This window comes from Schistocerca serialis, chromosome 10 (genome assembly GCF_023864345.2).
Source record: "Schistocerca serialis cubense isolate TAMUIC-IGC-003099 chromosome 10, iqSchSeri2.2, whole genome shotgun sequence".
In the NCBI taxonomy this organism is placed as follows: domain Eukaryota; kingdom Metazoa; phylum Arthropoda; class Insecta; order Orthoptera; family Acrididae; genus Schistocerca; species Schistocerca serialis.
This window is the reverse complement of record NC_064647.1, coordinates 199,394,238-199,413,164: the sequence shown is the minus strand read 5'-3', so window position 1 is coordinate 199,413,164 and position 18,927 is coordinate 199,394,238. Positions and strand designations below refer to the sequence as shown.

The 18,927-nt window shown below is 44.4% G+C and overlaps 1 protein-coding gene across 1 annotated transcript in view; it reads left to right on the top strand.

The window, feature by feature from the left end:
• Nucleotides 1-18,927, top strand: part of LOC126424684 (venom protease-like) — a 57,420-nt gene that overhangs the window by 24,817 nt on the left and 13,676 nt on the right. The window contains exon 3 of the mRNA XM_050087411.1: nucleotides 3,483-3,581. Coding sequence (XP_049943368.1) covers nucleotides 3,483-3,581 — 99 coding nt within the window. The remainder of the gene's footprint in view (nucleotides 1-3,482; nucleotides 3,582-18,927) is intronic.

Here is an 18,927-nt window from a genome sequence, read left to right as displayed (position 1 = left end):
ACACTGCTCTGATTGTTAAACGGCGATCTTGTCGAACAAGTTTACCGATTTTTTCAATGTTTGCATCAGTTTTTGCTGACAATGGTCTGCCAGTGCGAGTGTCATCACTGGTGCCTTCGCGGCCATCTTTAAATCGTTTAAACCAATCAAACACTTGTGTTCGCGATAAACAATCATCGCCGTACACTTGTTGTAACATTACAAACGTTTCACTTGCAGATTTTCCTAGTTTGAAACAAAATTTGATGTTAACGCGCTGATCTTTCTGTACACTCAACATTTTCCGACGCACAGACAAAAAGTCAACTACTTAAAACAGACGCCACGGGCAGACTGAGTGCAGGAGGCAGATGAAACTCGAGCAGTAGGCGGAGCGAGAGTCACGTGACAGGCCACGCGACTTTCAGCCTTATTGCATTCGTTTTATTGTTTCACCAGTACTAGTCCGGTTTTTTTCTAGCCACACCTCGTAAGCTGTGGTGCAGCAACCTTACTCCGGTCCATTCTCGCCGTGACGAAGTTGCTGACGACGCTACTGCTGCTGGCTCCTTTCCATGATAATCAGCGAGCACGGGAGTTGTTGACAATGATATAGGCGTGGCGGGTTCTTGATGTTGCTGCAGCCAATATTTCCACCGCCCACGCTCATCACTTGCCACGTGCCGCTAAACAGTCACTCCTCCAGTACAGTGCACGCCATCCATGCGTCCGCACTTCACCAAGTCTCACACCAGAGTTCTCTCTCTGTGAAGCGCGCTCTGACGTAACATCCTCCAGCGTCCATAGACGCCGCTACTCCATTCGCTACTAACATTCGCTCAGCGATTACTCAGCCATATTTACATAATATACATAACTGATTATACAGCAAAATAAACAAATTAATTCATACATCGTGTACATATAAATTTACATAAAGATAAAAGCAAGTATAAATAATAAATGGTCAAAGAGCACAATGGCATGAAAGTGTTACAACCTCCATCGGTTCAGCTTTAAACAACTGCTCATTTCATCTGAAAATGGAACACACTGGGCAGTATTCAAGTTGTCTGAATACTTATGTATAAATAAAATATAAATGTCTTTCTATTTTTATAACAATAAAACTGAAATTAGCTTGTATCGTATTCTTCTCAATCATCAGATCTAAAAGTACCGGCTCTCCGGACAGTTTTATGATGAAATCCCACAAACGTTGTGGTCTTAACGACTGCCACTTTATCACAATTTGTGATCGTTCATTGAATTTTTCTCTTCAGTCCCTAGTTGGCATGTCCAGGTCACCTGGCGACGGTCTGCAGTCGCTGGCGTCCCATAATCAAACATCATGCTCAGTCAACACCATCCCTTATTGTATTGCCTGTGAATGGAATTATGCTGACACTAGCACTTGCTTCATACGTTTGGTAGCAGCTCATGTGTATTTGTCATCTGTGGCTGCTGAACCAAACATTTATTCATCACACTCGTGCACTGAGCACTAAATTTGTGAATGGAAATGGAAAGGGAAGTTTCAGTTCACTTAGCACTATGATTATGACATAGCTTTTGATTTAAACAAGATTCAGATGGAATTAAACATTTATTATACATCACTGAATTACTGAGCTGGAATAACTCCAGTAATTAAATAACTAAAACTACTTTTTTTTAGTAATTGATATGAATGATTCTCTAGTTTCATTTCAAATAACACATTAGCTTAAGTTACAATGTCCAGTGTTCCTTTTCTTTCTGCCAATTCTGTTCTTGAATTTGTTTTCCAGACCCGTTTCGAAACTTCGTTGCTTTTAAGACAGACATATTCTCAAATTACTTTCAGAATGTCTTTCCTTTCAGACAATCATATTTACAAAAGACCTACCAAGATTCATTGTCTTCCGACCTAAAAGACACGACGTCTCTTATACGTATTCATATTAGAATTTTTCATTATTTGGTGTGATTCTATCTGAGAGTTTGTCAGTGGTATGTATCGTTCCTGGTTCGGGAGCTGCGCTCTATTGGCCAATATTGTAATCGTTTTGCAGACTTTTTTCTTCACAGAATTAACGTAAATCACCACACCTCATCTCATTCATATTATAAAAAAAAGACTACAGACTCTTATTTCGTATGCTAATGTTTATTCGTACTCAACTCTCTTCCTTTACTACTAACACGGTAAAGAGTAAGATGAAAAGGGAAGAAAAAGAAATACGTAACCACTGCAGTTGTCAGATCAAAGTATGGCCTGACAGTGAGTGTGGTATTTAGGGGCGCAGTGCATTCCAGAGATTTCAGAATTTATCATTCAATAAAAATGAGCTATTTTTAGTAGGATTTCGCGGAACAGTTGGCATCTGCCTTGAAGCGTCTGCCGCTATTATTCTGCAGCCGCCTGTCTTATACCATCTCACAGCAATACATATTAGGAAATGTCGAGTAAAACAGAAGGGATTTCAGTCGTTCCCCAAGGTAGTGTTATAGGCCCTTTGCTGTTCCTTATCTGTATAAACGATTCGGGAGACAATCTGAGCAGCCGTCTTCGGTTGTTTGCAGATGACGCTGTCCGTTTATCGACTAATAAAGTCATCAGAAGACCAAAACAAACTGCAAAACGATTTAGGAAAGACATCTGAATGGTGCGAAAAGTGGCAGTTGACTCTAAATAACGAAAAGTGTGACGTCATCCACATGAGTGCTAAAAGGAACTCGTTAAACTTCGGTTACACGATAAATCAGTCTAATCTAAAAGCTGTAAATTCAACTAAATACCTAGGTATTACAATTACGAACAACTTAAATTGGAAGGAACTCATGGAAAATTTTGTGGGGAAGGCTAACCAAAGACTATGTTTTATTGGCAGGACACTTAGAAAATGTAACAGACCTACTAAGGAGACTGCCTACACTACGCTTGTCCGTCCTCTTTTAGAATACTGCTGCACGGTGTGGGATCCTTACCAGATAGGACTGACGGAGTACACCGAAAAACTTCAAAGAAAGGCAGCACGTTTTGTATTATCGCGGAATATGCGAGAGAGTGTCACAGAAATGACACAGGATTTGGGATGGACATTACTAAAACAAACGCGTTTTTCGTTGCGACGGAATCTTCTCACGAAATTCCAATCACCAACTTTCTCCTCTGAATACGAAAATATTTTGTTGACACCGACTTACATAGGGAGGAACGATGATAAAGATAAAATAAGGGAAGTCAGAGCTCGTACGGAAAGATATAGGCGTTCATTCTTCCCGCGCGCTATACGAGATTGGAATAATAGAGAATTGTGAAGGTGGTTTGATGAACCCTCTGCCAGGCACTTAAATGTGATTTGCAGAGTAGCCATGTAGATATTAAGCTAACATGCTGATTTGGAAGCTATAGTATTTCATTTAATGTCCTTAGTTTGATAGTGCATTCTACATTAAGAGACTCCAAATATGACGTACCTTCAATGTGACTTGATGGTTTGTGGCATTTTGTCCTCAAGGTTTCATCGGCCTCGTGGCGCTACGTTCGCCTCTCGAGGTCAACGACACCTTCGTGGGAGAAAACGCGATCATCGCCGGCTGGGGATGGCCTTCTCAAAGTAAGTGAGCAGACCTGATTCACACTGAGGCACAATGTCTTACGTAGAGCAATAGTCTACCTAGAAACTTCAGATTTTTTTTCTCAGACTAGTGACAGACTTCAGAATCATAGATCGCCATGTGCAGTTCCCGCCTTTTGCTGTGTTTGTTGTTTTTGCAAAACATGAGGTTGCGTTTTCTGCAGCATTTGCAAACATTTCTAGCTCAAAATATGTAAGTGCTGATGTATTCACTAAAGCTATTTGGAAAATATTGTTAATTCTCCAGTTACAGAATTTTGTGGCAAGTAAAATTATACATATTTCATAAACTACTTATGTCACGTGTGGACGCTTGAGCTAACTTTGTCGTTCGTGCACTGGCTTGCTTCTTGCAACAAAAGAAGGTCTTTTACCTGGAAATACGTAATATTTGCAAGTTAACGCACTTTCGTTAATGTTCTTACTCTTCTACCTGTGTTGAAAATGGAAATTTGCAATACTTTCAAAATAGCTTCAGTTTAAAACGTATTTAATTTGTAAATGGTTTCTGAGAATACATAATCAATCATTATTGATATGTAGAAGAGTAAACAAATTGCCGCCGGCCGGGGTGGCCGAGCGGTTCTAGGCGCCACAGTCTGGAATCGCGCGACCGCTACGGTCGCAGGTTCGAATCCCTCCTCGGGCTTGGATGTGTGTGAAGTCCTTAGGTTAGTTAGGTTTAAGTAGTTCTAAGTTATAGGGGACTGATGACCTCAGAAGTTAAGTCCCATAGTGCTCAGAGCAATTTGAACTATTTGAATAAAATTGACAATATTTTCTCTATTTCACAGTGTTTAAAATTCAATCGATTTTTTTTTCTAGGCGCATGACCACGTTGTATCTGGGAACATGATTCACACCTGTAAGGAAACCCAATTTTCAGTAGTATTCTTTTTTTTAATTTCACGAAAAGGCTGCAGCACAAACTAACTGAATGCCAACACTTAGCAACGGTTAAAAAAATTGTATTCAACTTCTATATTAGGACTACTTAGTGTGAAAAATGTAGCACGTTGCAGTAACTCTGCCCTGCATGATTCGTTCTGTTTTCCACTCTTTACAATCATTTGTGTTCCTTGCCAGTGTGGAAGTTTTCATTGGGTATCATCACATGCTGGAAGTATGGCACTGTTAATCATTTCTGACTGGCTTTCATGGCAAAATGTAGCTGGAAAACTCCACAAGTTCAGTAACGACGGTTCTAGGCGCTTGAGTCCGGAACCGCGCGACCGCTACGGTCGCAGGTTTGAATCCTGCCACGGGCATGGATGTGTGTGATGTCCTTAGGTTAGTTAGATTTAAGTAGTTCTAAGTTCTAGGGGACTGATGACCTCAGATGTTAAGTCCCATAGTGCTTAGAGTCATTTGAACCATTTTCAGTAACGACCATCAACACATTAATACAAATTTTTCCATTTCGATCTGTAGCTTTATCCAGCGTTGATCGCTCTCGAGTTCACTTTTTGTCGAACTGCTTTGTTTTTGGATGTTATGTAATTAGAGTAAAGAAACACTATCGGTTTTATAAGCACATAACATTTCTTAAACAAAAGTACCCTTGAACCACAACCTAAAATTCCGGCATACTATCGAGCTGAAAATATAGAAAAAAAACATCTGCTGGCGCTCGTCTGGTTCTTTCGAGAGCTTAACGTTAACTTCCGCTACCGTCCAAAACGTTTCTATTTCAAGTTAACGGCGTCTACAGAAATCAGTTAGGAGTCAAAAGTCATTACGTATTCGTTATTTTTGACTGAAAATCAGACTCAAACATAAATTTATTTGAACAATATTAGTTTTATTACTTTATTATCACTAATGGACTGTTGATAAAATATAGCTATATCGATATTTTATCCAAAAACTATCGGTATGCATCGTCAATACTTCTTACGCTGTATATCGATAGACAAATGGCAATTTAGAGAGCCGAAATTTTTTTTATATTATATTTTTTCACAAATTTTCGGTAAATATTTGAAGTCGTTCTTTTGAAATTGTAGTAGATCATAACTTTACTTTTACTGTGTAAAAGAGTTTTACTGCTTTTTGAGCTTTCATCACGTCCAGTCTTTCACTTTTGACTGTGTCAGTCAAGTATGTGTGGCACTAAAGAAGTAGTCCGACTGCATCGGTGAGGGGGGCGGGGGGAAGGTGAATAGAATAGCAAGATTTCCGATGTGAACAAATTGTACACAAGTGGCGTTGAAATTTTTTTTAACACAACTAATGTGCTATTTCTTCAAATCGGTATTTTTCAAAAACAGTTGCTTAAAATAATGAACAAAACTCTAAATGGCAAAATAGTTCTTTGCGGTGGGCGGACACGTGTGAGAGGAAATGCTGACGTACAGAAAGTGCAATGTTAGGCTCACCACGCACTCTTGACATTACAGCTGCGAGGTCACTGGCGTTAGCAGAAATGAAAAAGAAGGAAGTCGGCATGAAGTGTTCCGGACGAATCCGCAGTCCTTTGTGGCCGAGCGGTTCTAGGCGCTTCAGTCCGGAAACGCGCTGCTACTACGGTCACAGGTTAAAATCCTGCCTCGGACATGGATGTGTGTGATGTCCTTAGGTTAGTTAGGTTTAAGTAGTTCGAAGTCTAGGGGACTGATGGCCTCAGATGTTAAGTCCCATAGTACTTCGAGCCATTTGAACCATTTGAATCTGGACAAATCCGATACATGACGAAACAGAACAACGGACACATTTTTTATGTGCCACTTACATACAGTTACCATTGTTAGCAAAGTGGCTATCGTCAAGTGTGATCGTGCATTATTTTGCTTCCAGTTCTTGCTCTAATGGGGATAGGCAGACTGCTAGCTTGTTGATGTACAGACCATCTAATAATAAATTAATACTTAAGTATACAGCTCTAAAACTGATAGTGAACTCGTATTTACAATGTGCAGGCAATATGTAGGTACGTCGATATTTTATCTGTCGAAATGTGGACATATCGATCCTTTTTTTAGATATATTTGGGGCCATAATAATTTTCAAATGTCGATATATCGGATTCCCAATTTTTTTAGCATTATCAACAGACCTAATCACTATTTGCGGAAATGTGATCGAGCCAGCTTGGCAAATTGAAATCTGTGGCGCTGTTATTGTGGTGGTGGTGGTTGTTGGGATGTTTAAGGGGGACTAAACAGCTAAGGTCATCAGTCCCCCAGCTGTTATTGTCTCCAGCCGCGGACTGGTCTGCTACAGCTCTGCAAACCTGCGTGCCCTCTGCAAGTCTGTCCACCTCAGTGTAACTCCAGGAGCCCACATCCATTTCAATCTGACTACAGTAGTCAAGCTATGGTGTCTCTCTCCAATTCTCACCCCACACTTCCTGCCATTACCATATTCATTATTCCTTTGTGCCTCAGGACGTTTGCTATCAACTGATCTCTACGTTTAGTAGAGTTGCGCCATAAATTTCTTGTCTGCCCAAATCGATTTAGTACGTCTTCATCAGTTAGCAGATCCACTCAGCTAATCTTCAGCATTCTTCTGTAGCACTACATTTCAAAAGTTTATACTCTCTTCTTGTCGGAAATGTTTTTCGTGCACATTTCAGTTCCGTATTGGGCAACACTCCAGACTAATGTCTTAAAAAAAGACCTCCTAATGCTTAAATTTACATTCCGTGCTAATAGCTGCAAGTAAACTTTAGCATAGGCTGATTTCATTCTACCACATTCTGTTACCTTTGTTCAAGGCATTATGCGATCCGACCATTTCATGTTCCGAGTCCTTTGTCGTCCCTCACAGAATTAAAATAAGGATACGATGTGGATGTTATTTAAATATAACAATAACTGCCTTTTCCATAGAACATAGAACTCTGAAAATCATTTTCTGTTACGTTCACATTAATTTTCAGCATATTGATTATTTTCTTTCTGTAAAACCTTCATTGCGCTGTCTCTTTGAGATACTTGATGATTTAATGTTACTGTATTGATAATTTAATATTAATTACAATATAGCTTTTTACATGCTTTCTATCGCCTGTGCGCGGGTGGTCAGACAATCTGTGATGTTTACACTCTAACAATAACTACGGTATGGGCTGTAATAAAAATTACGCACATCATCACATATCAGGTGCGAGGGATTTGTGAAACTAAAATATATTATGCCACTACGAACTGCGTGTCTTGCAGACTTGCAGTTACCGATAGAGTGATGTGGTGCATCCGCAAAAGTGAGAACTGGATGTGTAAACAGGATTCATTAACCGATATCCATCCAAATAAATGCGTTTAATATGTTTCGTACAAAATAAATCAAAAAATTATGGGCAAAAGGAAGATTTTATTGAAAGTATAATGTGTGAAATGAAACATAATTGACATGTGAGGTGAATTTACTTAATGCCCCAAAGATATTCCGGTATGGAAGAGGCAACCGGTTGTCACCTTTGCACATTGAACTGATCTACTTAATATGGCAGACAGCAGATAACTGGAATTATATCACATCACAAGTTATTTTAGACACCCATCGACACTATACCGCCTTGCTCTTCTATAAAAAATAAATAAATAACAAAAAATTGTCCATGGATGACTGTAACGATTTATACTTCGAAACCATCTTATTTTGTAAAGCTATACACTCAAGTCAGAAGCTGATAGCAGCAATACTGCGGTACTATTTGTTGGAGTTTTCTTGCTGGCTAACAAAAGCTACGGTTTCCTCGTGCGGTACCGGTACAGCACATATCGTTTGCGCCTCGAATTGAGCATCTAGAAACATGTAACAGATATGGAATTAAAGACCCCTGAAATATTCCAGTAACAAGAAGAATAAAGCATAAGTTCCGAAATGGACCTGGAATTGCTTTTCACCCATATTCTAACAGACATCATGACACTATTTTTACTATACAATAGCTATCACATTGCTGCGCTTAGCATTGTTGTTGCCAGCCGCTGTGGCCGAGCGGATCTAGGCGCTTCAGTCCGGAACTGCGCTGCTGCTACGGTCGCAGGTTCGAATCCTGCCTCGGGCATGGATGTGTGTGGTGTCCTTAGGTTGGTTAGGTTTAAGTAGTTCTAAGTCTAGGGGACTGGTGACCTCACAAGTCCCATGGTGCCTAGAGCCATTTGAACCATTGTTGTTGTCAGAATTGTAAGATGTCACAAAATACTGACGCCTAGTGTCTTCCAACTTTTACTGACGTCTACAGATACAAAAATAGGAACCGCAGTGGTTACGAAAACTTTGCCAGGTAGAGCCATTCCAAGAATTTTTTCATCACTCATCGGTAATGTACTGACGTTGGATTTTGTTATTCACTAACGTGTAACATACTGACGTAGTTTCTTCCTCCTTATGCCACAATATCTAAAAAAGTATTATCTCCCGTCTCCATTCCAAGACAAAATTGTTTCCTTCACCAATACTGATTATTGTAACTAATCATCGTCCTCAAATGTAACAAAAGAGCCATTCCCGATGCGCAAAAGCGAAGGAAAAAAGATTACTGTTTATTGTCCATCGAAATGAGTTGTTTTCCACCCTGCTTAGAGTAGAGAGAACACAGTTCCTGATCTTTTGCGCTGGCTACGATACAGAGACTTTTGGAGGTTACAGAGGGAAGGAGTGAAGCCGGAAGCAAACTCCACAGCATAGTTGGCGTGTCGCAAAAGCCGTAAGCAGCGATGCCACACTGCAACACACCGCTGTCGGGCTGGTTGCCGGCACAGCCCCTGCGGCGACTACTCGATGTGCCGACTGCGTCACTTGCAGCGCGACGTGCGGCGCGTACACCGGAGGGCGCGCAAATCAGCAAGAGAGGTCCCTCATACCACGAAACTTTTGCTGCATCCGCCAGTGTCACGGGCAACCAATCAGGAGGAAGGGTACCTCCATCTTGCGGGTATTTAGGACCGCGTCCGTGACGATCACGTACCCCTCACCTCCTGAACCCCCCCCCCCCCCCCTTTCCCAGCAGAAAGTCCATTCCCGCCTCCTGAAACTTCTATCTGGCCGGACATGGGGATTGCACCCTTCTACCATCCTCCACATCTCCCCCATCTGTCCTATCCTCTGTTGTGCCAGCGTTAACTGGATCTCCGTCCACCCGCCCACCCCTCCCCCCCACACGCACACTTTTACAAGGCCCTCCAAATCCTCGAATGCCATGTGCTCCGCCTTGGCTTCCGTATCCGCCTTCCTTCCCCCACACCTGTATGACCTCATCCCCTCCCCCCACCTCCTCCTTTTCCTCCAACATTTCTGTATCCTTTACATTATCTGCAGGCTTGATCCCCCCCCCCAACTCCCTGATTTCCTCCATCCTCTCCACCCCCACCCTTCCCCGTGTTTCTATCTCTGTATCCCTGCCTCTCTCCACCTTCACACCCTCCATCACCTTCATCAGGGAAATTTCCCCTCCCGGATGTTGAACTTCACCGTGACGTCAACCTTTCCTTCCATCTGTAGCCTGGCCTTGTTCCCTCACCTCCCCAGGGCCCTCCTTTTCCTCTCTCCTACTTCTCCCAGAGCATATTTTCCTCCTTTCCCCCCATGAGTCCCTGTACCCCTTCCTCAACTGTGTCCCTCCCATGCCCTTCCCTCCCCAGCCCTCTTCGACGTGCCCCCACCCATCTCCCCCTCTCCAATCCTCCCTCCCTTCTTCCCTCCTCTCCTCCCTTCCCTCACGATTTCCCTCCTCCCTCGTATGTATGCCCCACGCACATCCTCATCGTCCTCAGTGTACTATGTCAGCGTTGTGTTTTGGTGCTGTTCTCCTGTGCCTCAAGTGCTGTGATGTTAATTGTGTGCTGGACTTGTACATAGTGTTTTGTCAGTGATTGTTATGTGCTACACCGTCCATCGATGCTTTTATAATCCAGTGTGTGGTTCTGCTTTGTGTGCGCTAATTTTTTACGGTTTTTATCTCCAATTCACAATCCCTCCTTCTTTGTCTGTTCTCTTCCGTACTGTTCCCCATTCTTTTTTATATCTATGTACGCCATATTTTCTCCATTCCGTTATTTTAAATGTCTTCTTTATACACTCCTGGAAATGGAAAAAAGAACACATTGACACCGGTGTGTCAGACCCACCATACTTGCTCCGGACACTGCGAGAGGGCTGTACAAGCAATGATCACACGCACGGCACAGCGGACACACCAGGAACCGCGGTGTTGGCCGTCGAATGGCGCTAGCTGCGCAGCATTTGTGCACCGCCGCCGTCAGTGTCAGCCAGTTTGCCGTGGCATACGGAGCTCCATCGCAGTCTTTAACACTGGTAGCATGCCGCGACAGCGTGGACGTGAACCGTATGTGCAGCTGACGGACTTTGAGCGAGGGCGTATAGTGGGCATGCGGGAGGCCGGGTGGACGTACCGCCGAATTGCTCAACACGTGGGGCGTGAGGTCTCCACAGTACATCGATGTTGTCGCCAGTGGTCGGCGGAAGGTGCACGTGCCCGTCGACCTGGGACCGGACCGCAGCGACGCACGGATGCACGCCAAGACCGTAGGATCCTACGCAGTGCCGTAGGGGACTGCACCGCCACTTCCCAGCAAATTAGGGACACTGTTGCTCCTGGGGTATCGGCGAGGACCATTCGCAACCGTCTCCATGAAGCTGGGCTACGGTCCCGCACACCGTTAGGCCGTCTTCCGCTCACGCCCCAACATCGTGCAGCCCGCCTCCAGTGGTGTCGCGACAGGCGTGAATGGAGGGACGAATGGAGACGTGTCGTCTTCAGCGATGAGAGTCGCTTCTGCCTTGGTGCCAATGATGGTCGTATGCGTGTTTGGCACCGTGCAGGTGAGCGCCACAATCAGGACTGCATACGACCAAGGCACACAGGGCCAACACCCGGCATCATGGTGTGGGGAGCGATCTCCTACACTGGCCGTACACCACTGGTGATCGTCGAGGGGACACTGAATAGTGCACGGTACATCCAAACCGTCATCGAACCCATCGTTCTACCATTCCTAGACCGGCAAGGGAACTTGCTGTTCCAACAGGACAATGCACGTCCGCATGTATCCCGTGCCACCCAACGTGCTCTAGAAGGTGTACGTCAACTACCCTGGCCAGCAAGATCTCCGGATCTGTCCCCCATTGAGCATGTTTGGGACTGTATGAAGCGTCGTCTCATGCGGTCTGCACGTCCAGCACGAACGCTGGTCCAACTGTGGCGCCAGGTGGAAATGGCATGGCAAGCCGTTCCACAGGACTACATCCAGCATCTCTACGATCGTCTCCATGGGAGAATAGCAGCCTGCATTGCTGCGAAAGGTGGATATACACTGTACTAGTGCCGACATTGTGCATGCTCTGTTGCCTGTGTCTATGTGCCTGTGGTTCTGTCAGTGTGATCATGTGATGTATCTGACCCCAGGAATGTGTCAATAAAGTTTCCCCTTCCTGGGACAATGAATTCACGGTGTTCTTATTTCAATTTCCAGGAGTGTATAATTACTGTCTTTCGGCTGAAGAGCGGCACATATGCTGCTGCCAGCCCGCCCCAGTTGGGGGACCAAAACACAATAACGGAAAAAAAAACGATCACGGTAGTTACGACGCAGGCAGCCTAGAGAGGAAGTCTACTCTAGATCCAGCACCACCTACCGACGCCGCCGTCGCCTCTAAGTGACCCCGGAACCTGCTCAAGGGCCTATTGGTATTCTGTCAGACTCACCTGGCGAGACTGTAGAAACTGAACTCGTACAGACCATAACTTACTTGTTAGTCTGTTCCAGTGTGTTCCGCTCAAGGAGAGAGTAGAATTAAACATTTGATAGACTACTAGTAAAGAACGAATTCTGTCTGTGAAAGCCTTCCTTTTCTTGTTCCAAATACTTTCGTGTAATTGTGAATTTCTTTCCCTGTTAAGAAAGAGTTACAAAGTTGCTTTCTTGTTTCTTTTGACGATAAACGAAGGCCATTCATATTGAATTCATTGTGTTCTTAAATATAGAGGATGAACTACATGCTCGTGTGTTTATTGTAGAAGTGTTCAAAATTTGGATACTTCAGTAGTGCAAGTTATCGCAAGCGTGTGGGAATAGTTGAGGGAGTGATCCGATCGAAGACCGTGAACATGTACAAGGTCGATCACTGTGCAACCATTGGTGTACTCCGAAGGCTTCAAAGAATAGCTAGAGCTGCTGTGGTATTTACATGCACTCTCGCACGAGTGCACGGAACCATCTTACATGTCAGTGGTGCGACAGTGCCATCCCTGGGAGCGAGCTGAGTCCGTGGTATGAATCCCGAGTATATCTGACCCTCCCTCTATATTGATACTGAGGCTGGGTTGGGAACCTGAATGATTGGAAACCCCCTTTAATCAGCATGTAGGGTCGAAAATGCCCCGGCCTGTGCCGACTGACAGAGGAAATGGAGAGAGGTGCTGGAATCCGTGACAAAGGCTCCCATAGTATTTCCTTGTCACGATCTTCCAGGTCGGGTGCGGCACTGTCTAAAGTGCGTATTACACGACGATCAGCCGCGAAAGGCACTGGTCTAGCGCGACAGCGATCTAGCGGTAGAAAGGTTGAACCTACGAAAATTAGGAGACGCGTTATCCGCGCGCCGGAATAGAGAGCACTTCTAAACAGCTGTCAATCTGCGCATGCGCACTAGCAGCGATAACTCGCGCATGTGCAGGAGGGGGTACCGCAGTGCTTTTTGCTTATTACTTGGTTATTGTTAGGTGTGTTGTGGGTTGGCAGGAGAGCCAACACCGGGCGCTAGAGGAAGCCGAAAAGGCACGCGTTTTAGTTCACGCAGGCTGGCGTGAGGTCTGGAACAAGACAAGGAATAAAACGGGCGTAGCTGGTGGAATACTTAACTTTAATCCATTAATGATGAGCGTCGCTCTTGACTGTACATGACTCAGTATCAATAGTAACTGGTAATGGCGCCTAGCTAGGTCGTAGCAAATGACGTAGCTGAAGGCTATGCTAACTATCGTCTCGTCAAATGAGGGCGTATTTTGTCAGTGAACCATCGCTAGCAAAGTCGGTTGTACAACTGGGGCGAGTGCTAGGAAGTCTCTCTAGACCTGCCGTGTGGCTGCGCTCGGTCTGCAATCACTGACAGTGGCGACATGCGGGTCCAACGCATACTGACGGACCGCGGCCGATTTAAAGGCTACCACCTAGCAAGTGTGGTGTCTGGCGGCTCATTTGGGATTTTCGTATGGGGGATTTTTCCGCATTTTTTTTCGGTAAGTAGGTTTCATAAATGCAGAAAAAAAAATTTTGCTGGTAGACTCTTTTACGCAAGCTGTTCGTGAAAGTATATTTTCTATTGATTGCTTCGCATTCTAGAAATGAAATGGTGCAAAGAGGCATCAAGCTTCTTAATTCAGGCATATAGCGAGGAAAGGTGTATATATGACCCATTGTATTATAAGGTATGTCGGCAATCGTTTCTTTCTGAGTAATATGCATATAACGCTGCACGGTGATTTTCGATTTGTATCGTAATGCCTTACTCATGAAAATTCATGTTTTATTTGATTGCATCTCTTGCGTTATTTCAGCATACCAGAAAAGAGAAACTGGCAGTGATAGCGTAGAAAGTCGCCAGGAAACGTAATGTCAGAACCAGTCTGCAACATAACAGGGCTTTTACCGGTACTTTATTAGTGACCTGGGCTGGTATGAGCACAAAACGTATAAACATATGATTTAATTCTTCCTTTCGAGAATGTGAGACAGCCTCCCTCATAACTGCGTCACACGTGTTACTTCCATCTTCTATCATAGACTGCAGATTCTCGAAACAGGCCATGTCCATCCTCACGAAGTTTCGAAATTCTTGCGGATCTTCGAGCCTCAGTTCTTTCATAAGCAACCAATATAAGCCCTTCCCTTCGTCCCTCCTTTTCAGCCAGGGTCGAATTCAACGAACTCAGGCTTTTCGTTTTCGTCGTCCGTCTCCCCTAAACTGAAGATTTACTGTCACTGCCAGGGCAATAGCTCAAAAAAAACAAGTGGGTCTTCCATGTGCAAAATGCTGTACAAATACATTTACCTTAAAACTAACTGTTGAGTCTGTAATTCAGAAGAGTGGTAACCTAGATAAGAGAATAACAATTAATAAGTAATGATAAAACAAATTCTTATTAAATAGGAACTCCGAGCTCACACAAATAATTTGGACGAATGACGTTCCAATATGTCACCCAGTCCCCCTTGCGTTTTGCGCGGTAGACTTCAGAAGAGACAGTTCTATGTGCGTTTCGCGCGTTTGCGCCAGGTATATCACGCGTTGATGGTGTAATAGATCCACGTGAACCAGTCTGTAGTTACAGATATGCACGCTTGTGGCGCTAGTGCACAGGTGTACGGTTTAGTCGCATCGTGTAATAGGGGCTTAAAGAATTGGTGGTCGATCGATGGTTTCTAGATTGCTATTCGGTCCTGCCTGCAGGGCACTGCATTCTGGCTGTAGCACGGATGTGGACAATGATTCACGCTCCTTTGGCGCCTCAGCAGATTATTTGATGAGGGGGCGCTGGTGAGAGCTGGAAGTGGCAGAGGTTGGAAGTGGTTCCACGTCTGTTGGTTTGCACTGATTGCCGATTTTGATCCCACGATACAACCTGCAATGGTGGCAGAAGTTGTAGCGATGTGAAGCAGGCTGGTGGGCAGGTTTGGCATGGGCAATGCCAAATCGTCTGCTGTAGGGGAGAGGGAACGTCTCGTTGAGGCCAAAGCTGATTTTGATGCCTAATGTAAACTCCTGGGTGCACGCAACCTTAAACATTTTCCACCACCTGCTGCCGACGACGATGCCTTGTGTTCAATTGGGGTTGCGAGCCAACATCCTAAAGATGTTCAGGCTCACAGGCGGTTCCTCTTCATCGAAATGTCTTGGCTGAAACTCGTCTAGGAGCTGAAGCGCACGAGTCGCATTACACGCCCTAAATTAGACACTTGTGGCCCTTTGGTTGAATTGTCTGGCTGATGGCAAGTTTGCGAAACACCCAGTTAATATAAAATACAATAACTGTAATAATAATATCGGGAACTAAATTAACGACCCTTACATGATGTAGGCCACTCAGTTGCGATTTGGTTAGAATAATGTTTATTCAGAGAGGAAAATAATAGCGAAAGTGGTCGTATTTAGAGTTACTGTTACACTCGAGCACATATTCATTTAACACAGTTCGATCATTCACAATCTCATCGCGAAATACAAGTTTTCTACGCGAAAAGTTAAGAGTTCTCACCAGGCGCGCGGCTGCTCCCCGCTCAGAGACTAAGTCTCGCGATACCTCACAACGCGAAATTTTCTAAGTCGTTTCACTTCCTAACCACCTAAAGACCGACTGTCTGCTTTCGTAGCTCAATCCCAACTGTACCCTTTGGTGTCTTCCTCCGAACTGTCCGCTTTCGCTTCCGCACCAGCACTCTCCCCCTCTGCACGTCCCCGGCCACGTTTCCCGCGCGCCGAACATCCTCGCTCAACTGACTAGCGCAGTTCCCTTTCCCGCAGCTGTCCATCTGATTGGCTACAGCTTGTTCTACATTATTTTACATTTTAACATATTTAAATAACCAAAGCTGGACCACTTTCACGTTCTAAATAAAGTAACAATAATATCCATCACACAACAAACTTTAAATTCTTTTACACAAAACCAATACAATTTCCTTCTTAACTTTGAATTTCACGTCCAGTAGCCTTGCACCAATGTGCTTTCTGATAAATAAATAAAGAATAAAAGTAACTATTATGCACTAAACTTTACAACAAATATTCTATTGCCTAATGATTCAATAAGATGCCATGCTGTCATCGTTCAGTGTGTTTTGTGTGGAGGAAATGATGATCTGATACTTAACTGAAAATACTGATAATTTAAACTTACTATATCTTTTAAGCAAATAAAGTTACAGATTTGATATTTACAACTTCTGTCATTACAAATATGCGCTTCTATAAGAAGTGTCGATCGTTAATGTCGACCAAAGCGTTCAGATTTTAGCATTCAGGTCTTTGTTACAAAACTTGTTAATATCACTTTAACAGTAAATCCTAACCTATTATAGACATAATCAATATTCAAGTTTTATTGGGATCACCATGAAAATTTATCGAGTACGGCAGATTAAAATTACTGTGGCTTGACTCCCTACATTACTACAGAATTATGGCTAATCTTAACACTGCTACGTCTCCTTGGCCACAAAAGCCTTCCACTGGGTTTCCCTATGACGTAGATTCTCGTCTCTCTCAATCGCACGTTACAGCGCTTAGGCCCAAAAAGACAATAGACGTCTGTGAATTTCCCCATCTCGTGGTGAATCTACGCCCTTTGTGGCATCCCGTCCTAGATGACAGGGTTTCGGCCACATACTTAAATGAGAGCAAAATGCTCGTTAACTCACAGGGTACTGTCCAAACGTCAAGCCCATACGTGGGGAACCGCGGTGTGATAAGGGTACGTGTGTGTGGAAAGAGGACTTGCTGAGTCAGGTGCAGCATGTCGAAAAGATTGCGTGGGGTAAACTCGTGTAAACTTTCGGCCGGCTGGAAAATAGTGTCGGGAGTTCCATGCGGCTTTTCGAAGATGATACTGTAGTATACAGAGAAGTTACAGCATTAGAAATTTGAAGCGAAATGCAGGAAGATCTGCAGCGGATAGGCACTTGGTGCAGGGAGTGGCAACTGACCTTCAACATAGACAAATGTAATGTATTGCGAATACATAGAAAGAAGGATCCTTTATTGTATGATTATATGATAGCGGAACAAACACTGGTAGCAGTTAGTTTTGTAAAATATCTGCAAGTATGCGTGCGGAACGATTTGAAGTGGAATGATCATATAACATTAATTGTTGGTAAGGCGGGTACCAGGTTGACATTCATTGGCAGAGTCCTTAGAAAATGTAGTCCATCAACAAAGGAGGTGGCTTACAAAGCACTCGTTCGACCTATACTTGAGTATTGCTCATCAGTGTGGGATCCGTACCAGGTCGGGTTGACAGAGGAGATAGAGAATATCCAAAGAAGAGCGGTGCGTTTCGTCACAGGGTTATTTGGTAAGCGTGATAGCGTTACGGAGATGTTTAGCAAACTCAAGTGGCAGACTCTGCAAGAGAGGCGCTCTGCATCGCGGTGTAGCTTGCTGTCCAGGTTGCGAGAGGGTGCGTTTCTGTATGAGGTGTCGAATATATTACTTCCCCCTACTTATACCTCCCGAGGAGATCACGAATGTAAAATTAGAGAGATTCGAGCGCGCACGGAGGCTTTCCGGCAGTCGTTCTTCCCGTGAAACATACGCGACTGGAACATGAAAGAGAGGTAATGACAGTGGCACGTAAAGTGCCCACCGCCACACACCGTCAGGTGGCTTGCGGAGTATAAATGTAGATGTAGATGTACTCTCACTCGCACATTACAGCGCTTAAGCCTCAATAGACTATAGACGCCTTGAGTTTCCCAATTTCGTGGCGAATCTGCGCCCTTTGTGGCATCCGATCCTGGACGACAGGGTTCGTTTCACAATTCGTGAAGGCTGACTATTTCGGTCATATACTGAAATGAGAGCGAAATGCTCGTTCGCTCACAGGGTGTAAACTCGTGTAAACTTTCGGCAGGCTGCAAGGAAGCGTGCGAGTGCTTCCATAGAGTCCGGTGTCATCGTTATCTTGCGCATCTGCGTTTTGAAGGTCCAGACTACCAACTCGGCTTCCGTACTGTATGGAAAGGAATGGTGATCGAGTGGTCAGTACCGTCGTGTTTACAAAATCACTGAATCACAGATGCTGTGGATTGAGAAATGTTGTCGAAAACCGGGCGGAAGTTCCTCCCTCTATTTCAAACGTGATGGAGAGGGCGACGATGCAATGGTGGTAGCTGCTGTAATGGGGGTAGCCACCTGTGCCACATGTGGAAATTTAGAAGGGGCACCAGCATCTAGCAACCATCTTGCTCCTCTGAATGGTCAGGCTAAATCAATACGCACTCTTTTCCAGACGTGGCCAGAGCACAGCCAAGAGCTAAAACGTTGCAGCAGACTGCATGATTGTGGTCATAGGCCTGGCAGTTGTGGGCCATATGTTCTGTGGTGTCAACGTCAGGCCAGTAAACATGATTCCACGCTATTGTCTTTTTTCTGCACATCCGTCAATGTGCATTGTAGAGGAGTTCCAGTATGACAGGCTGGAGCGTAGGTGCAATCACAACTCGCGTTAACATTCGTCCGTGGCTAACCACAAGGCAGCATCGGATGTGTTAAGCGGGTGTCGTAACGAAAAACCTGTGCACCACGCCGGATTTGCACCTGCGAGCAGGTGATCTAGCCAGGCCCGCCACACGGC